General features: G+C 44.5%; 1 protein-coding gene across 1 annotated transcript in view; it reads left to right on the top strand.

Annotated features, from left to right (window-relative positions):
- LOC147731447 (angiopoietin-2-like) overlaps positions 1–17,360 on the top strand; it is a 225,258-nt gene extending 207,898 nt beyond the window's left edge. Inside the window, exons 7-9 of the mRNA XM_086956490.1 lie at positions 5,002–5,168; positions 12,961–13,091; positions 14,988–17,360. Of these exons, the coding sequence (XP_086812616.1) occupies positions 5,002–5,168; positions 12,961–13,091; positions 14,988–15,148 (459 nt within the window). The 3' untranslated portion in view covers positions 15,149–17,360. The remainder of the gene's footprint in view (positions 1–5,001; positions 5,169–12,960; positions 13,092–14,987) is intronic.
- Positions 17,361–17,754: the final 394 nt, after the last annotated feature.

Here is a 17,754-nt window from a genome sequence, read left to right as displayed (position 1 = left end):
TGGCATAGAGTTCAGTGACAGAGTGCAATGGAGTAGAGTGGCATATCATGCAGTAGCGTAGAATGCAGTGGTGCAAAGTACAGTGATGTTTTAGTTCAGTGGAAGAGAGTGAAGATTTGCAGAGTAGAGGGCAGTGCCGTGGAGTGCAGTGGTATGGAGTGGTGCTGTGTAGAGTAGAGTGGTGTAGAATAAATCAGAGTGATGTGCAGTACAGAGGCATAGATTGCAATGGTGGAGAGTGGTGAAACATACAGACGTGTAGAGTGTAGTGACGTAGAGTGTAGATTGCATTAGTTTTGAGTAAAGTGGTATTGAGTGCATTAGCATAGAGTGCAGAGGTTTAGAGTAGAATGGCATAGAACACAGTGACATAGAGTAGAGTGGTGGAGTGGCATAAAGTGGTGCAGCGTATAGTAAAGTGGTGCAGAGTAGAGTGGTGTAAAGTAGATTTGAGTGGCGCAGCGTATAGTGGCATAGAGTGTAGTGGTTCAGAGTAGCTGGTGTAGAGTGCAGTGGTTTTGAGTGCATTGGTTTTGAGTACAGTGGTGTTAAGTGCATTGGCGTAGAGGGCCGTGGTTTAGAGTAGAGTAACATGGAGCACAGTGGCATAGAGTGAAGTGGCATAGAGTGGAGTGGTGCAGAGTGGAGTGGTGCAGAGTGGAGTAGAGTTGTATAGAGTGCAGTGGCATAGATTGCAGTGGCATAGAGTAGATTGTTTCAGAGTAGAATGAAGTGGTGTAGAGTGCAGTGGTGGAGGGTAGAATGTATTTGCATTGAGTAGTGGCATAGAGTGCAGTGGCATAAAGTGATGCAGAATAGAGTGGAGTGGCATTGAGTAGATTGTTTATGAGTAGAGTGAAGTGGCATAGAGTAGAGTGGTGCAGGGTAAACTGGAGGGGTGCAGGGTAGAGTGCAGTGGCATAGAGTTGTGGTGTAGAGTGCAGTGGCAGAGAGTGCAGTGTTGCAAAGTAGAATGAAATAGAGTGGAGTGCCCCAGACTGGATCGGTGTGAGTGCTGAGGCAAAGAGTGCAGATGTGCACAGTAGAATGGGGTAGAGTGACTGTCATAGAGTAGAGTGGTGCAGAGTAGAGAGGCATAAAGTGAAGTGGCATAAAATGCAGTATCATAGAGTGCAGTGGTGCACAGTAGAGTGTAGTGTTATAGAGTGCAGTGGCACAGAGTACACTAGAATGGCGTAAAGTGGTGCAGAGTAGAGTTCATTTGCATAGAGTGCAGGGGTGCAGAGAAGAGTGAAGAGTGGCACAGCGTTCAGCGATGGAGAGGGCGGTGGTGAAGAGTAGAGTGGTGTAGAGTGAAGTGGCACAGAGTGGAGTGGTAGAGAGTAGAGTGGAGTGGTGCAGAGTGGAGGGCAGTGGCATAGAGAGCAGTGGCACAGAGTAGAGTGGCATAGAGTTCAGTGGCAGAGAGTCCAGTGTTGCAGAGTAGAGTGTTGTAGAGTGCAGGGGTGTAGAGTGGGGTAGAGTGCATTGGTGTGGAATGGTGCAGAGTAGATTGACATAGACAGCAATGGTGTGGAGTACCGTGGCATAGAGTAGAGTGTTGCAGAGTAGAGTATAATGGCGTACAGTGCAGTGGTCCAGAGTTGATTAGCATAGAATGCAATGTGGCAGAGTTTACTGGTTTTGGGTAAAGTGGTGTAGAGTGCATCAGTGATCAGATTGTGATCACTTTCGTATCTTGGGATGATCTGATAGTCTTGTCACAGAGAAAAGGATATGCAGTCTAGAAGAGTAAAATCAATGATAATTTGTGACTTTCCGGAAAGAACGGTCAGATGTGCAAGTTGGTCTGACACAAATCTTTCATTTCAAGCATGAAATCCTGGATCTAAAAAAAGTCCACACGTTGCAAGACTTTTTGATCTAGGGTTTTCCCACCAGTTTCCATAATTGGTTCTGGAATATTCCAGACTGAATCTGGGGAGTCATCATCCAGGGAAGTAGGCCATTGGTAAACTGATAAATTGTTATTGAAATTCCGTTATTGTTACCATATTTGAGGCATTCTAATCGAGGATTCATTTAAATTCATCTTGCACTACTTGGATGCCATTTTTTTGTTCTTTACTCTTGAAGGTGAAAAATATACATTTACTATTATAGTTCGTTTTCTCCTGAGACCCTCTGCAATCCTTACTAACGGATAATCCGTTTTTGTGTTAATTGCTAAACTATTCAAATTAGTACTATTGCATACTAATGTTGCCATACCACCCGATGGGTGACCTATAGGGTTCGCAGTCGCTTGAATTTTGTCTGTATTATAGTTTGGTGTGTTAAGAGGTTTTGTCAACCAGATTTCCTGAAGACAGATTACTTGATATTGATTTAAAAATTGTATTAAATACTTTTATTTGAGCAGTATCTGCTTTTCTTAACAAGGACTGCTTATTCTTTTCTAGTACTATCTGCACTATTTGGCAGGGCTGTTGTACTTTTATTTGAACACTACTCTCACTTCTCATGCCCAAGCACTTCTTAGCACCACTAAGGCACATTGAATGGAACCGCACCTCTAAGACTGTTTTGTGAAGCAGTGACTACCAGCACTTCCGTCACCAGAGAATGTATTCCATAGTCTCGTGGGGGTGTGTGGAAGAGGTGCCCAGGGATTTAGGGGCACCATGCCTGGATGTAATGTAATTGTAAATGTGTTTGTATTTATATAGCACCTTCTAACTAGAGGTCTCGTAGCGCTGTATTCATACTGCTGTGGAACCCTTCCTGGCTTTCCTGTGAGATGTCCACTCATTTCATTTAATGAGTTTTATATAGCGCTGGCTAGACCCGTGGGTATCAAAGCGCTTTACATTAGGTTATACCACAGCAAGTTGAATCATTGCTTGTCACCACAATGAACTGAGGCCTCCTGTATTGCACATAAGCCAGTTAACATCAGATGCACAGTCGTAGAAATACAAATATACACAGATTTACTGTTGGCAAAACAATAAGCAACCCCTGCGAAAATGGCATAACAAGGATTATCACATTGCAAATCTTCAACTCCATGTGGTAATCTGTGATGTTCCATGTAACAAAACTTCTGTCACCAGCCTTTAACACAATGTAACAACAATGCACCCTTAAAGTCTTGTTGGTGTTAACAAAGGCCTTTCACTAAAAACTGATCAGGCTTATTGCGTTTGTTGTAACTTTCCATAATAAACATATCAGATCTTTGGCACCTTGCATAAATGTTCCAAAGAACCAATTAGACCCATATCCTATATCGTTAGCTTGTCACCACGCCCAACTCACTCAGGCATACTGATTTCTGCATAAGCTTTCACATAGGGCAACTACAGCCAAACAGTCAGAAACGTATATATATTTAGACAAAATTACAGTTGGAAAAAATATTCATGTTTTTTGGAGTGTTTTATGTAGCGCGAACTAGACCTAGAAGCCAGGCATCCAAGCGCTGCTGGGGCCGTTGTGGAGATTAAGCAAGCTATTGCCCAGAGTGGGACCCATGATTAGACTAGGCACCGAGGCGAGAATTATCAGGTCCGGGGAGATTGAGTCCAAGAGCCGCCGAGGCGGGAATTGAACCCTGGTCCTGGGCCAGATCTCGGCATCAGGGTCTGCCGCTCTAACCATTGAGCCACGCTTCTCCACTTAATCAGAAGGTAAAGTTTGGACAACAAACCGGTTTTATGCTACTGGTTTTATGCCCATAGTAGCGGGTGGATTTGGTGTGTGTACGGAAGGCGAGAGGTTGCATAAAGTGCTTTTCCCCTGGTGAACTATATGATTTTATTACCTGACTTTGGATGCCAAGCAGGCCAGCCGAATTGGTGGCAGACAGTGTAGCAACCAAGTGCTAGCATCCAGGGTTTTAAGTGGGCCGGGTCCTGCCAGTGCTCAGCACCAGCAGTTCTTAAAAGCAGGTGCCGAGACGGCTATCTACCAGGCTCTCCATTTTTACCTTCAGGGCGGGAAAAAAAAAGCTTAACTCTACAATGGTACCATCCTTGTCTGCTTTTGATGCAACTTCAAAGAGACTGATTTCTCACTCTTATAGAGCCAAAGTTGGAGCAAACATGAGCACCAGTTACATTACAAAAGGACATATTCATGTTTTGAATAACAGGATGTTGAGCCGACGTGAGGCTCGAATCTGCTTTCTCATCTCGAAAGCCGGTAGCTCTAGTCTTAGCCACAACTTCGCCCACAAGAACAGAAGCATTTACAATACTATATACAAAGAAGTCATAGTTGTTGCTTATTTATCTTATGCAGTTTACAACAATTGAGAAAGCCAATAGTCCTGGCTTGTTATAGGTATAATGGTTCGTGTTGTATAATACATCTGGATGAATGGACAGAAGCAGGAAAAGGTAAGTGGGACAGCACACTATGCTAAGTACAGATTTTTAACTTAAGTATTTTAATCCACACCCTTACTTACATCGGCCAAGCCCCTGTGGGAGACCCCCCAGTTTTTTCATCCCACTTAAAGCCCTGGTAGTATCAATACTGCTAACCTACATCTTTCAAAGCGCTTCATACCCACGAGGGACATGGGGTGGCACATTTATGTCCTGTTTTGCCAGATACTCCCCAACCATTGTGCACGGTCATTATTATGCACGGTTAAAACATTTAATAAAGTTTGGTGAAAAAATAACACCTGAGAGTTCTTCGGCCGTGATACATACATTTCACTAGTAAAATGCTGATATGCCACGACCAAGTGGTGCAAAAATGAATGCAAATGATAATTTTACCACACGTGATAAGGTGTAAAAGAAAGATTAACGAGCAAACTATGTGGAGAAAAAATCGGAGGGGAACTGTTTATGCATTGCTTGTTGCTGCTGAGTAAGAATAAATGGAACAAATTGATTTACCCTCAAACCTCTGCTCATCTTTTACAATTTGAAGTGAGATATAGGCGCTGGTAAATGAGGCGCCATTTCACCTGTTACCCAGGGTCTACGGTTCTAAGTCTCAGGCTTGCCCCCTCTTTCCTAGGGCTTCGGTTCGCCGCCGGGGGAGTACTGGCTGGGAAATGAGTTTGTGCACCAGCTCACCGCACACAGCGCCCACACCCTTCGGATCCAGCTGCGGGACTGGGACCAGAACGAGGCCTTCTCGCAGTACGACCACTTCTCATTGGGCAGCGAGGAGCAGCACTACAGGTACGTCACACGCCCGCGGGGCCTGCCTCTTACCTCAGGTGTGTGTAGAGAGTGCATACATGCCAACATTTCAACTTCGATAAGAGGGAGAAATATGCGCGGGTGGAAAGACCTGAATAACGCGAAACATGAGACGGGTCAGGTGTCACACAAAATGGATTGCAGGCAGTGGTGGCTGGTGACATTTAAAAGCTGTGGGGTGTAAACATCTGTGGGAGTGCACTGCGGCAAGCAAGCGCAGCTTTCGAGCCCGAACACCGTAAGGAGGGTTCGAGGAGATTCTCCCCCTAGAAAATTTTGAAAAAAGAGTGGGTATATGGTGCATTTTCAAGCAAATTTGAGAAGCAAGAAGGTTAATAAAGCAATTGTGAAATTGTAGTTATTACATTAATAAAGGGATGTCATATAACAACATGTAGATAGAAATGTTTCTGAAGCTAGGCCCTGCCAGTTCCACGTGCCTCTGAGCAATATACACGCTATGTGCCAGCAGGACCTAGTGTCTGAAACATTTCTATCGTTATGTTTTTGAAGCTAGGCCCAGTGCTGGCACTCAGTGTGTAGGCTTCTCAGAGGTGCATCACGCGTGGCAGGGCCTGTAGCCTCAGACTGAGAAACATTTTCTGCACCAGTCTGCGTTCTCACTCTATAACCCCTTCGCTGCTCATGACGAGCTCAGCTCGTCATGCAGTACACTGGTCGTGTGCTCATGACGAGCTGAGCTCGTCATGATCCATGGAATATAGGAACTTCCAGCACAGGAGGGGAATTGCCTTAGCAGTCATGTGTTTAAACACTATCTCTTTTGAACTGAGAATCACTCTGCACTTTAAAGAGTTTTGGTGTTTAGAGTGGGAATGCGACCCGAAGGTAATTCAATACTGCTTTGTATGAAGGCGCACATTTGCTTTGTGCGACTGTCCGTCAATTGTTCCAATTGCCTCTGGCGGTCAATGATAAAATTTACATTTGGGCCATAGACACTATGACTGTTGAAACTATAAACAATAGTGAGCAGTGAGAATGTTTTCTATGTACATCATGCAACAAGCATCACGTAAAATATGACAAAATCTCTTCAAAATTCAAAAAAGTGAATTTCTCTAACATGTAGAAGCTTTAACATTAAAACGTCACATTACAGCACTGTACTAAGAAAAACTGATAGTTTTGAGGCACAAACCATTAGTGAACTAAGAGGCAAGTCATGTGTCATGTAAAACCTGTAAACTGCCCAGATTATTATACAACAACATTACGGTCTAATAAATCAAACACAATAGTTTTTTTTATAACTGATATTCGGAACTCACATGAAAGTGCTTTCATATGCGATCTTGAAGAAAAATGAGTTTTGGTGATATAAAGTATTTGCCTAAGATCACATAATTTAAACGGGGAAGCCACAATTTACAAATCAGCCACTAAATAGGTTTCTATTTGTCTTTACTTATGCTAATGCTTTGGTTTTACCTTTTTGTTCATTTTTCATGTAGCATGAAGTGACCCAAAGGTATTGGAGCACCTTACATAAGCACCAGCTATATTACATAATGTCACCATTGGTTGTTTATAGGCATGGGGAGATTAAGTGATTTGTCCAGAATCACAGGATGTTGAGCCAATGCTGGGACTTGAAACTGGTTCCCCAGTTCCAAAGTATTCAACTCTGGCCCTAACACCACATCTGGAGTATAGAGAGAATCAGCATTTCATTGTTGGCGCTAACAAAAACAGAGTTCTAAACTCTGTTTTTGTAAGCACTATGTGAAACGCCCCCCCCCCAAAAAAGTTGATTCCTGTCACATGCTCTAATTCCCCCCCAAATAATTGAGGACAAAGAGTTAAGCTTTAATGTCAGAGGAAATTCTTGGAGAGGGAGATTCGAGTGTGAATAAGATTGGCATCAACATTTAAATTTTCATAGTTTTACAAAGTTCAAACAAACACAGAGTTAGAAACCTTGGTTGAAACAAATTTTTTCTCCCAGGGGCTATTGATGGTTTTCACTTGTTTTTTTCTTTTTTCTTACCTTAACGTGTGTCAGGAGCACAGAAAAACACTAGGCAGGCAGAGGGAGTGTGACAATATTGCAGGAGCAGGTTTCTGGCAGTGCCTACTTCGAGTCACAGGAGCCCCTTATTTGGAACATCTCCAGGGTACTGATGTCACTGTTCCTTTACATAGCATTGGTATGCTATAGAGAAAATAAGGGACCTCAAAAGGGCGATGTAATAATCACACAAAAGGTGATGAGAGGAATGATTGCCTTTTGTCCAACCACTGGCAATCACCTGGGGTAGCATCCCAACCCATCCTTCTTTTGCCCACCATGCCATCTGGGTTTGGACCCAGCCATATGTAAATCAGCCTTGACCCTGCTCCTCATGGGAACAGTCCAGCCCGAATTCCCAGGCCAGGTCCTTCCTGAACCGGAACACAAGCAACCCAGGACCCGTTTTGCCCTGGTAAGGGCTCATCAGCCAGGTATAACTTGATTCCAGTGGCACAGAGAGGACGGGTCCCACATTCGGGCATACTCTGCCACTTAGAGCAATACATGAAACACGCAAAAGAGGATGGGACGGTGGTTGTAATAAATGTAACCATTGGCAATCCCTCGGAGTTGCATCCCAACTCATCGTTTGCACCTCAAAATGGCTCACTTGCTATTGGCACTAAAGTGCCATCTCCTTGTTGAATGACAGTTACTGGCTGGTGGCAGTAATCATGAACTTTGGGGTTCCAATTTGCTGTACTTCAGGGATTAGGTCTACCGACTATCTCATGTGCTCATGTAAACGTTCCAAAGCCCCAGTAATGGGATCCCAGACCACCTCCTCAACCCCCCCTGGTCTGTGAGCACTGTCTTTACTTATTGAGATGTGCCATGTGCATCAGAGTTGCTTGTTTGACAAGATGATGGATGTGTTATGGAAGGATGGTCTTTAGAATTATGTTGTGGTCCAGATTGCCATGATGATTAATGGGCTCAGAGAGTAGCTGCTTCGGAACCCTACACTGTGTCCATCCAGAGCTCGTTCTTTTTGCTCCTCTGTCTGGGACAATTCACAAGCATTTAATTCCAGGCAGCCACCCAAGCAAAGTGAGGGATGGACATTTGACTCAGCAATGGCAGAAGGAAACACTTTTATGTAGTGGCTTTCTCACATCTGGGTTGCATCTAGAATACACAAAGGACATTTAGCTGAAGGCAGCCTCTGATCCTCTACGGTTCAAGCACGCCAGCTGGACAGAGACCGCCAGCTATGTTGGTTGGTGCCAAAGTCAAGCAGTGCATTCTTTCAGATTGGCAGGTGCTGCTTACTCAGCTGCCAAACACTGAGGTGATAGTGAGGAGCATTACCCAGCATTTGAATGCTATTCCTACCAAGACTTGATGGTTCAGTGGTATTTCCTGGCCACCAAGATGCAAGCTACATGTTTACCCTGAGGTGGGACCCACCACTATGATGTGTGGCAAAGTTCCTAAAGGGCTTCTGTGATTAGTTGAAGAGTATTACAGTGTCCCTGTGATCAGTGCCACTTAGCGCGCCACTCTGCTCGGCAGTAGAGTTCATAAGATGCAAAGTTAACTTGCCCCTATGATCAGTGTTAGAATTCTTAGATTAGTCGTGGTTTCTTTATTTGCTGCTAACAGCAGTAGGAGACTATTTGAATCCATCTCCTTTCCTCAGGGGTCTTCTTCCACACGCGTCTCTTTCCACGCTGGTTCATGTCTACCTTCACTCAGTGGGGTAGCTCCTAAAATAGTGCTTCGGCCAAGCACGTGCTGTTTCTCACTGATTATCGTTGTGGAACCTGACTGGTGAGGACACCATCACATCATATGTCATGCTTTGTGAGCTCAGAGAGTTTACTTTATGTCGTCACAATGTCTGTGCTGATCAACCAGTTTGATCTCACCACCACACTGTGTTGCTCCACCTCTATCTGCTGAAATAACATTTGTTTCAGTATTTGAAAGAGCAAAGTCTCTTTCTTCCCATTGCACCGATGCAGCACCTGCACCACAATGTACCAACATGCAGCACAGTGGACTCCCCCCGCTCCCGCTTGCACCCCTGCAAGCTCGAATGCCTAGTCTTATCAAGAATCCAAACTGCTCTCCCCCAACCTCCAAGTTGGAGGATTCTACAAAGAAAGCAGCAGAATTTGCCATATTCTTTGATGAAAAAGTGAAATAACTTGTGGATCAGGTCATTCATCCTACCCCTCCAGAGGAGCACAAATCCTTAGCCATCTGGCAGAACTTAGACCCCATCTCTGAAAATGCCCTCCTCAAATGCATCCTCTAAACAAAGCCCTTCAACCATTCTCTTGATCCCATCCCTAGTGCAATTGCCATCGACTTTGATAGCCATTCTCTTTCCTATTGGACCACTCTGGTTAACCTCGCCCTCTGTCAAGGCTCCCTTCCTGTTTCCTTCAAAACTGGGCAGGTTACCCCTCTGCTTAAAAAACCCAACGCTGATGCGAATGACCTCAACAACCTCCGCCCCATCACTAACCTATCTTTTCTTGTGAAAATCACAGAAAGATGTGCAGCAAAACAACTCTCCCGTCATATCAAGGACAATGATCTTCTTGACAATTTCCAGTCTCGCTTCATTCAAAACTGCAGCACTGAAACAGCCCTGCTGCAAGTGAGTGATGGTGCGCTGCAGATACTCGATTCCGGGGAGTCTTGTCTTCTAATTCTCCTTGACCTTTCTGCAGACTTTGACACTGTCAATCACAACACTCTCCTTAAAACTCTTCAACAGAGAATGGGCATGGAGGGCACAGTGCTTAAATGGTTTGCTTCCTTCCTCTCTGATAGATCCCAAATGATCAAAATAGCGAAGTCTTTCCTCTCCTTTGGTGGTAGGTCAAGGTGTTCTTCAAGGCTCTATACTTGCACCCACTCTGTTTAACCTCTATTTGAAACCATTGGGAAATCTCCTAAGTAAATCCGGGATACGCTATCATCTCTATGCGGACAACACTCAAATCTACCTTAAGGTGGCCTCCTCTCATGATCTCTCCATCCTAAACTCTACTATCGACTCCATTCAAAACTGGATGTTAACTCGTCAACTGATTCTGATTCCCTCCAAAACTGGATTCCTCCTCCTCTCCTCCTCATTTTCTCCTCCTCCGGTTCAATCATGGATGGATCAGATTAATCTACTTAACAATAAACCCATCATTGTCGTCAGCGCAAAAACCCTTGGTGTCTTACTCGACAAAAAATTCAATCTACTCTCCCACATCAATTCCATTGCAAAGTCTGCTCGATACCAACTGCGCCTTCTTTGGGGGATTTGTTGCTTCATCCCGGAGCAAGACCTTAAAACCCTGGTCCAATTGCTGATTCTCTCTAGATTGGACTACTGCAATTCTCTTCTTACTGCTCCCCAAATCCCACCTGTCCCCCCTTAAATCTGTTCTCCATTCAGCAGATCATTTTATATATGGAGCCAAAAGATGCGACCGCATCACATCAATTTTATCCACCGTCCATTGGCTTCCTATTGAGGCAAGATCTTTCTACAGGACTGCCTGTATCACCCACAAAGCCTTGCACTCCTCCTCTCCTCGCTACCTCGCGAATAAACTGAAACTCTCTGGAGGCTCTAGACCATCACATAATGCAGAAAATGTATTGCTTGAACCACCCACTTTCAAAATGGAAAGATCGATGGCCCAATCCTTTTCAGGCAACGCAGTAAGAATCTGGAACTCACTTCCTCCTCAGCTCTGGACCACCACCTCTTCCCGGTCCTTCAAAACTGACCTCAAAGTTCTCCTCCTTCAAAGATACTTCCAAATCTAATTCACACCCTCTCTATTCCCTAAAAGAAGTTATTCCACTATAGGAAATTCTGTACCCTATGCCTATAGAAGTGCCTTCCCAGTGTGTTCTTGTGTTTTGAGTGTCTGCCATTTATTGCAGTATTATACCTCTACTTGTATCTTGTACGCCTATGTAACTTGCACACATGTCACTTTTTCCTCTTGTAACATAGCGTTTGCTACCTCTTCTTGTATTTCGTTTGCTTTTGATAATTGCACAATTGTCACTTTTGCCTCATGTAAAGTAACGTTTGCTTTTGTAACATGCCCACTTGTAATTTTCTCCTAATGTAATGCTACTGTTTCTATTGTGAAGAGCTCTGACACCTTCGGGTAAAGTCTGCGCTATATAAAAAAGCATAAAATAAATTTTAAAAAGTCAAAAAATAGTCAAGCGATGTTGCGCCCCATACTGAACACTGGTCCTTGAGCAGCCAGAGAGGGCAAACACTAACTTTGAAAAAGACACTACACCCACGTCCGAATAAAAGTAGTTGATGGAATCTGGTGGTATTGGACGTATGACCTGGTGCCCAAAGAATTAAAGATTGCAAATAAACTTCGGCGGTGCAATTTTTTCTGTCTCTTCAAAGTGATATTTTGATGTCCCTGCCATCCCTGGCACAGGAGCATCCATAGTTTCCTGTGTGGACAGTCTTATGCCAGGTGCTGTTGGCAGTAAGTGGTTGTCATTTCTGACCGTCCTCTTATCGCACAGACGTGGGTGGCCTACTGGCCCGGTGACCCCAGAAGCCATTCAGGGGGTTTATTAAAATATCTTCTGATTTCCCTGTGAGCAAACATGGCTTCCCCACCAGTGAGGCACATTGGCTTTTTGATTGTCAAACATTGAACCAGGAGGCAGGGGCTCTAATCTCAGCATCTCTAGTAGAAGACATTTTAGGATACTTGTGGCGAAAGTCCTTCTCAAGGCTTGGAAAGCTGCGCCAGCCTGCCCTGTTTTTCTTTCTGGCCTGCCCCCTTCTTTCCTTCAGTGAGATTCATCACTTTCTAGTCTGCACCTCCCTAAGTCTCCCACCAACACCCCTTGACCTGTGCCCGCGCCGGGTCTGTCCACACCCTGCCTCTGGCCCAGAGAGGCCTGGGGCTCTGAGACGTCACACCCCGCGCATGGGATCACGGGTAGCTAGAACTTGCTGTCTGACTTCTGCAGCCATTTGAATCATCTTTCTAGCTTGCTATCTCAGGAGCTGTACCAGTTTATGGTCACAATTAACCCGTAAATCTAAATCCCATTATCAGCTGGAAGTGGTGAAGTCTTGGGGTTTGCATGATGCACCAAGTTCGGAGGGTGCCTCTTTAAAGAGCCATTGCACATTGAGTTCATAGAGTGCTATTTACTGAGTCAACTGGGGAGGGTTGAGAATAAAGGCACCAGGGGCGGCTCCTTCACTATGGCGGAGGAGCGTCGCCCCACTGCTTTCTCGCAGTTCAAGAAGCAGAAACATAGAATGGTAAAATAACCATTTTATGTTTCTGCTTCTCGCACTGCGAGAAAGCAGTAGGGTTTGGTTGTGGTTGGACAGGTGGGCAGGGCTGCTCTGCGAATAGGGCTGGGCAGGGGGGGAGTGGTGTACCCACTCCTGAGTGCACATGACTAGTCATGCGCACTATGCCCTTCTCCATGCAGGCTGCAATGCAGCCTACATGGAGAACATGGCCAAGCCATTAGCCCCTGGCTGGGTGGTGTCCCAACCAATAACTACGCTGCATGCAGCGTTGTGATTGGCTTAGGATTGGGAGCCTGCCTGCCTGCTGATACGTTCTGGTTTCAACCTAAACAGCTCCCCTGATTTTGTCAGAGACCTGAGGTGGGAGGGGGGCAACTGTTGCACATGCTTTGTGTTTGGCATGTCCTGGGCTGAAGATGGTGTGTGTCAATAAATGCTGTCCTGGTTCTCTTCTCTGGCAGGCTGCACATCAGGGGCTACAGTGGCACGGCCGGGAGGGCCAGCAGTTTCAGTCCCACAGGCACGGATTTCAGCACCCAGGACGCGGACCATGACCGGTGCAGCTGCAAATGTGCGCTAATGGCATCTGGAGGTAAATGGAGATCTTCTGGTGACATTTGTTTTCTTTTGCAGTTTTTTATAGCACAAATTTGACCTGAAGGTATTGGAGCACTTTACATCAACACAGTTATATTACACAAGTTCACATTAATTTTTCTAGGCACTGGGAGATTAAGTGGCAGATTTACTAAGACTTTACATCGTGTTTGCGTCACAAAAGAGACTCAAATTGGAGCAAAATCTTTTTATCCGATTGACTAACTTTAAGACTTCCGGTATTCACAGTAGGCATTTAGGAGTCTTAAAGTTAGGACTCCTAACTTCTGTGAATACCGAAATGAGTAAGTACCTTCTGTGAATACTAAAATGAGTAGGTGCCTTCTGTGAATACCAAAATGGTAGTACGTTTAGGATTTTGTCTTAAGTTAGTTCTGTGAATCGGGCCCTGAGTGCGCCTGCATACTTATGGGGTAATGCGGTGTGTCCTTTTAGGTGACAACTAGATTGAGTGCTCCCTCCGAGTGATGTGGTATCCCTCTACAGATTATGACTGGAGTGAGTGAGTGAGTGAAGTGAAGTCTCTCTACAGTTAAAGAACTCTGAATGATGAGATATCTCCCTATAGGAGAGTGTCATGTCGGCAACGTGATAAACAGAGACACATAAAGAACAGCAGGTTCTAGGGCACCCCAGATCACCCTCTGGGCACTAGTCACTTCCTGCAGGGGGTTCATCACCACCCCCTTTTCTGAATCGGGTCAGGAAATGAGGCAGATTAGGGGAACGTGCAGGGTTGGGGATCAGGACGCTGAAGACCCAACATGGTGAGAGGCCAGCCCCACCAGAAGTAGATAAGTGTATTTTTAGGGAGGATGGAGAATAAAGGTAACCTGCTTACTGAGAGCGTGAACAGTATCGGTGCTTGAGGCCGCTTAGTACTACTGCCTGGCATGAAAACTGGTGATCTCACTGTGAGGTCTCCTGTGAGTGCATCCTACGAGTTACATGATAATGTATAGGTGAAAACTGAGTGAGTGTCTCTTTTACGTTAGTTTTATACCTCGTTAGAGAGGTGTTTCCCAAACTGTTAGTAGGTCGCGAGCCGATTTTTGGTAGGTTACGAAAGTCCAAGCAATAATGACAAATGCCTTTCAATTCTGTATTTATCTGCGCTTTAAAGACATGGCTGAAATGTCAGGCAATATCTTCTGACCAATTTGTTACTTATTTTTTTTAACATGGGGATTGGTGTTTACAAACTCCTCTCGCTCTGCAATCAGAATGAGAAAAGAAAAGTGGATTATGTGACAATCTTGCTGGGGCACAGGGAGAGTGGAAGGAAAGGCTCTAAAATGAATTGTACTAGTTCAGCAGTTAGGAAAGCAAAAAAGAAGCACTTTGTTTTTTTATTTGGAAGTGTAATAGAAACTAAGATTTAAATATGATCAAAGCACTTATCTTTGTGATGCACAAATGATAACTATTCATTGAAACAACCTGATTTCCACACATTATCATTTGTGTGCAGTATACTTTTATCAGTAAAATTGTATATATGTGCAGATTTAGTAGCCATTTCAATTGATAATGTGCTGTCTGTAAATCACAGTGCGCGACCCCATGATGCTTAAGTTACATTAAAAAAATCACCTCCTTGTGTCAATTAAAGCAAGCTGGGCGGCAAAAGTTTGTTGTTTTAAAAATTGGGTCGTGGTTCTAAAAAGTTTGTGAAGCACTGAATGAGAGGATTGGTTAGACTGTGTGTGATTCTGAGTTGTGTGATAATCTCCTATCTCTCAGTTACTTTGTATCTTGTTGTAGGTGAAATCTAACAAGTGTCTGTTATCTGCATGATGTTGCGTGTCTTGAGCCTGTCCTCAGGGGTTCAGGATGCCTCCAGTAACCACACTCTTCTCCTTCTCCGCAGGGTGGTGGTTCGATGCCTGCGGCCCCTCCAACCTGAATGGTGTTTACTATCCCGGCAGCCAGAGCCCGGTTAAGTACAATGGCATGAAGTGGCACTACTGGAAGGGCCCTAGCCATGGCCTGAGGAGCACAGTCATGATGGTTCGGCCGGCTGGTTTCTGAGTGGTCAGGACAAGGACGGGGGAATGAGCCTGGCGTGGAGGCCCGATGCCTCCCATGAGGACTCTACCATGCAGTATGACCTGTAGGGCCAAGCCCTACAACAACAGCTGGTCCTTTCTGGAGGCCCGTCTCCTTTGCTTATTTTGGTGATTCGAGGTCAGGAAGCCTCGTGCTTGAAATCTGAGAACTTGTGTATGGCCGCCTGTGCTTCTCACCATTCCATACTGCGGCTCTTGCACTCTCATGCTGGTTCACAGCATGGTCAACAGGGCCACTGTTGACGTTCTTGATATTGAGGCCACCATGATTACCAGCTGCACTCTATAGACCAAACCCCTCTTACCCAGTGGCATTACTGTATCCCCAAACACTCTCATTGGGGACCAGACATGTAAAGAGACGGAGCCAGGCACCATCTCACCACTTCGGAAGCTGCCCGCCTACCCTGAAGTATTTTGGAAAGGAGAGGTTCTAGAAGCCATGATATTCCACCAGAACGACAGCCAACCTTCTTAACGCGGATCGCAGAGCACTCATCGAGATCTTGCATTGAAATATCTGTTTCCTGACGCCAGAACCACTCGAACACTTCTGTCAAGTCAACCCCACTCTACTTTCAGTTAGAAGGCAAGACCAGGGCTGGAGACTGGTAACCAAGGTCAAGAATCACTTGGACGTTCCCAGGACGCGAGGATCTAGTTCAGTCGAGGGGACATTTTTTACAATGGACTCTACTCCTCAGGTCCAAAACAGAGCACTCCATATTACTGCATCCCTTGGCAGTAGGACTTTCAAACAACATTTATTTCAAGTAGTATGACGCACTGTTCGCAACGGTGCAAATCTCTGTCATATTACTACTGTTGCTTCTTATTTTCCAATATTAGACCTTTTAGTACAAAATCAAACTGAAAACATTTAGTCGAATTTTTTTTAGAGGAAACACTTTTTTATTAAAAGATATTAAAACTTTCACAGTATTAGTAACATAAACTTTTTTATTATACCTTATGGCAGAATACATCTCGGTTCTGTGATGAGCATCCAGCAGCACATATTCAAATAGCAATGCATGCAGGCCTGACATACATTTTTAGAAGGATATGTTTCGGAAAAACAAATATAAAGGGTATTTTTCGAACAACAATTGTAGATTAACAAGTTTCGATCAAAAGGTACTTCGGCTCCTTCCTTACCTTAATCATGCCTACATCCCTTGGTTCCATCTCCTTTTGTTATTCATCCACCTAGCATACTACAGGGCATAATTACAAGCCCAAATGCCACCAGAGCGTTGCACCATTCCCCATATGTACAAGGTGGCGCTAAGCCACTTGACGTGGCTTAATGCCACCATGTAAATATGCCCCTTTCCACCGTTGTCAGCTGCAGTAAAGGGGAGGGTAATGGTTGTTGCTGTGGGTGTTCCACTGCAACACTTTTTGCTTTTTGATGCTGACCCAGATTTACAAGGCTAGGGCAGTGCCAAAAACTAAGGCCGGGTAATACTTGGTCATAGGATGGTGATAGAAGGAGAAATTATTCCTTCCTCCTTGTTTTTCGCTCTTTCTATGTGTGCTGCACTTTAAAGCACACATAGAAAGAGCAACCAATCACCCCTGCAGCGCAGGCACCCTTTCAACATGGCGCAAGGGTGCCTGCGCTGGTACTGAGCAGCTTTTTTAGCGCAAACACAGGAGTGCGCCATATTTTTGTAATACGGCGCATCCCTGTGTTTTGAAATTGTCGGAGCCTGGCGTTGCCAAATTTGGCGTAACACAGCGCTCTGGCATTTTCTTGCAAATATCCCCATTCATGTTCCCTGCTCCTTGATGCAGCGGTCTCTTCCAGGTGAGTTGCTTCCTCCTAGATAAGTGTCTTGTTGTGGAATAAAAGAATAGCCCTTTTTATTCCAGTACCCATCGGTGTTTATGCAAAACACACATACTGAAATCATCATAACTTATAAAAGAAAGAAAATTAATATTGTTCTCCTTTGATATATGTATTTTTTTAAGGTTAATATGAAATCTATATTTCAAACTCCACAGGAAACTGCTGAGTTATGTTGTAAAAATCTACCTGGCACACGCTTTATTGTATGTGCTGCGCATGTACATTACTTGGCTGTTCATCAAATTGTGGGTGTGATTGAAAGCTGTATTTTGTTGACTAGTGCATTTGGTAATAAAGAGAGTTTTTGCTTTGCCTCTGTGCTTTTATATGGATATCTGATGACACTCATTGATTTTAAGAGATACATTTACACTTATAATTATTAATAACATGTACATAGATTTACATACAGACCACTAGGTAACAGGATGACAGCCAAAGAAAGGTGAGACTTTTAAAGCAAAGTCACATTATGCATGATTTTCAAGGTGCGCGTATACAGCATGTGTGTGCTGCGCCCCCCAGAACCACAGCACACACATATGCTGTATAGATGAAGCTGGTGCACACCCATGTAGAAGGGCACTGGGAATCAATAATAAGCCTCGGCAAAGGCAACAGGTTTGATGTTTGTGCAATGTGCAGGTCAGGAGTGCACATAATGTACAAATGTCAAACCCTATTGGTTTTGCCAGTTGGTGCATGTCTTG

This window comes from Lissotriton vulgaris, chromosome 2_1 (genome assembly GCF_964263255.1).
Source record: "Lissotriton vulgaris chromosome 2_1, aLisVul1.2, whole genome shotgun sequence".
Taxonomy (NCBI): domain Eukaryota; kingdom Metazoa; phylum Chordata; class Amphibia; order Caudata; family Salamandridae; genus Lissotriton; species Lissotriton vulgaris.
This window is presented reverse-complemented; position numbering and strand designations above follow the sequence as displayed.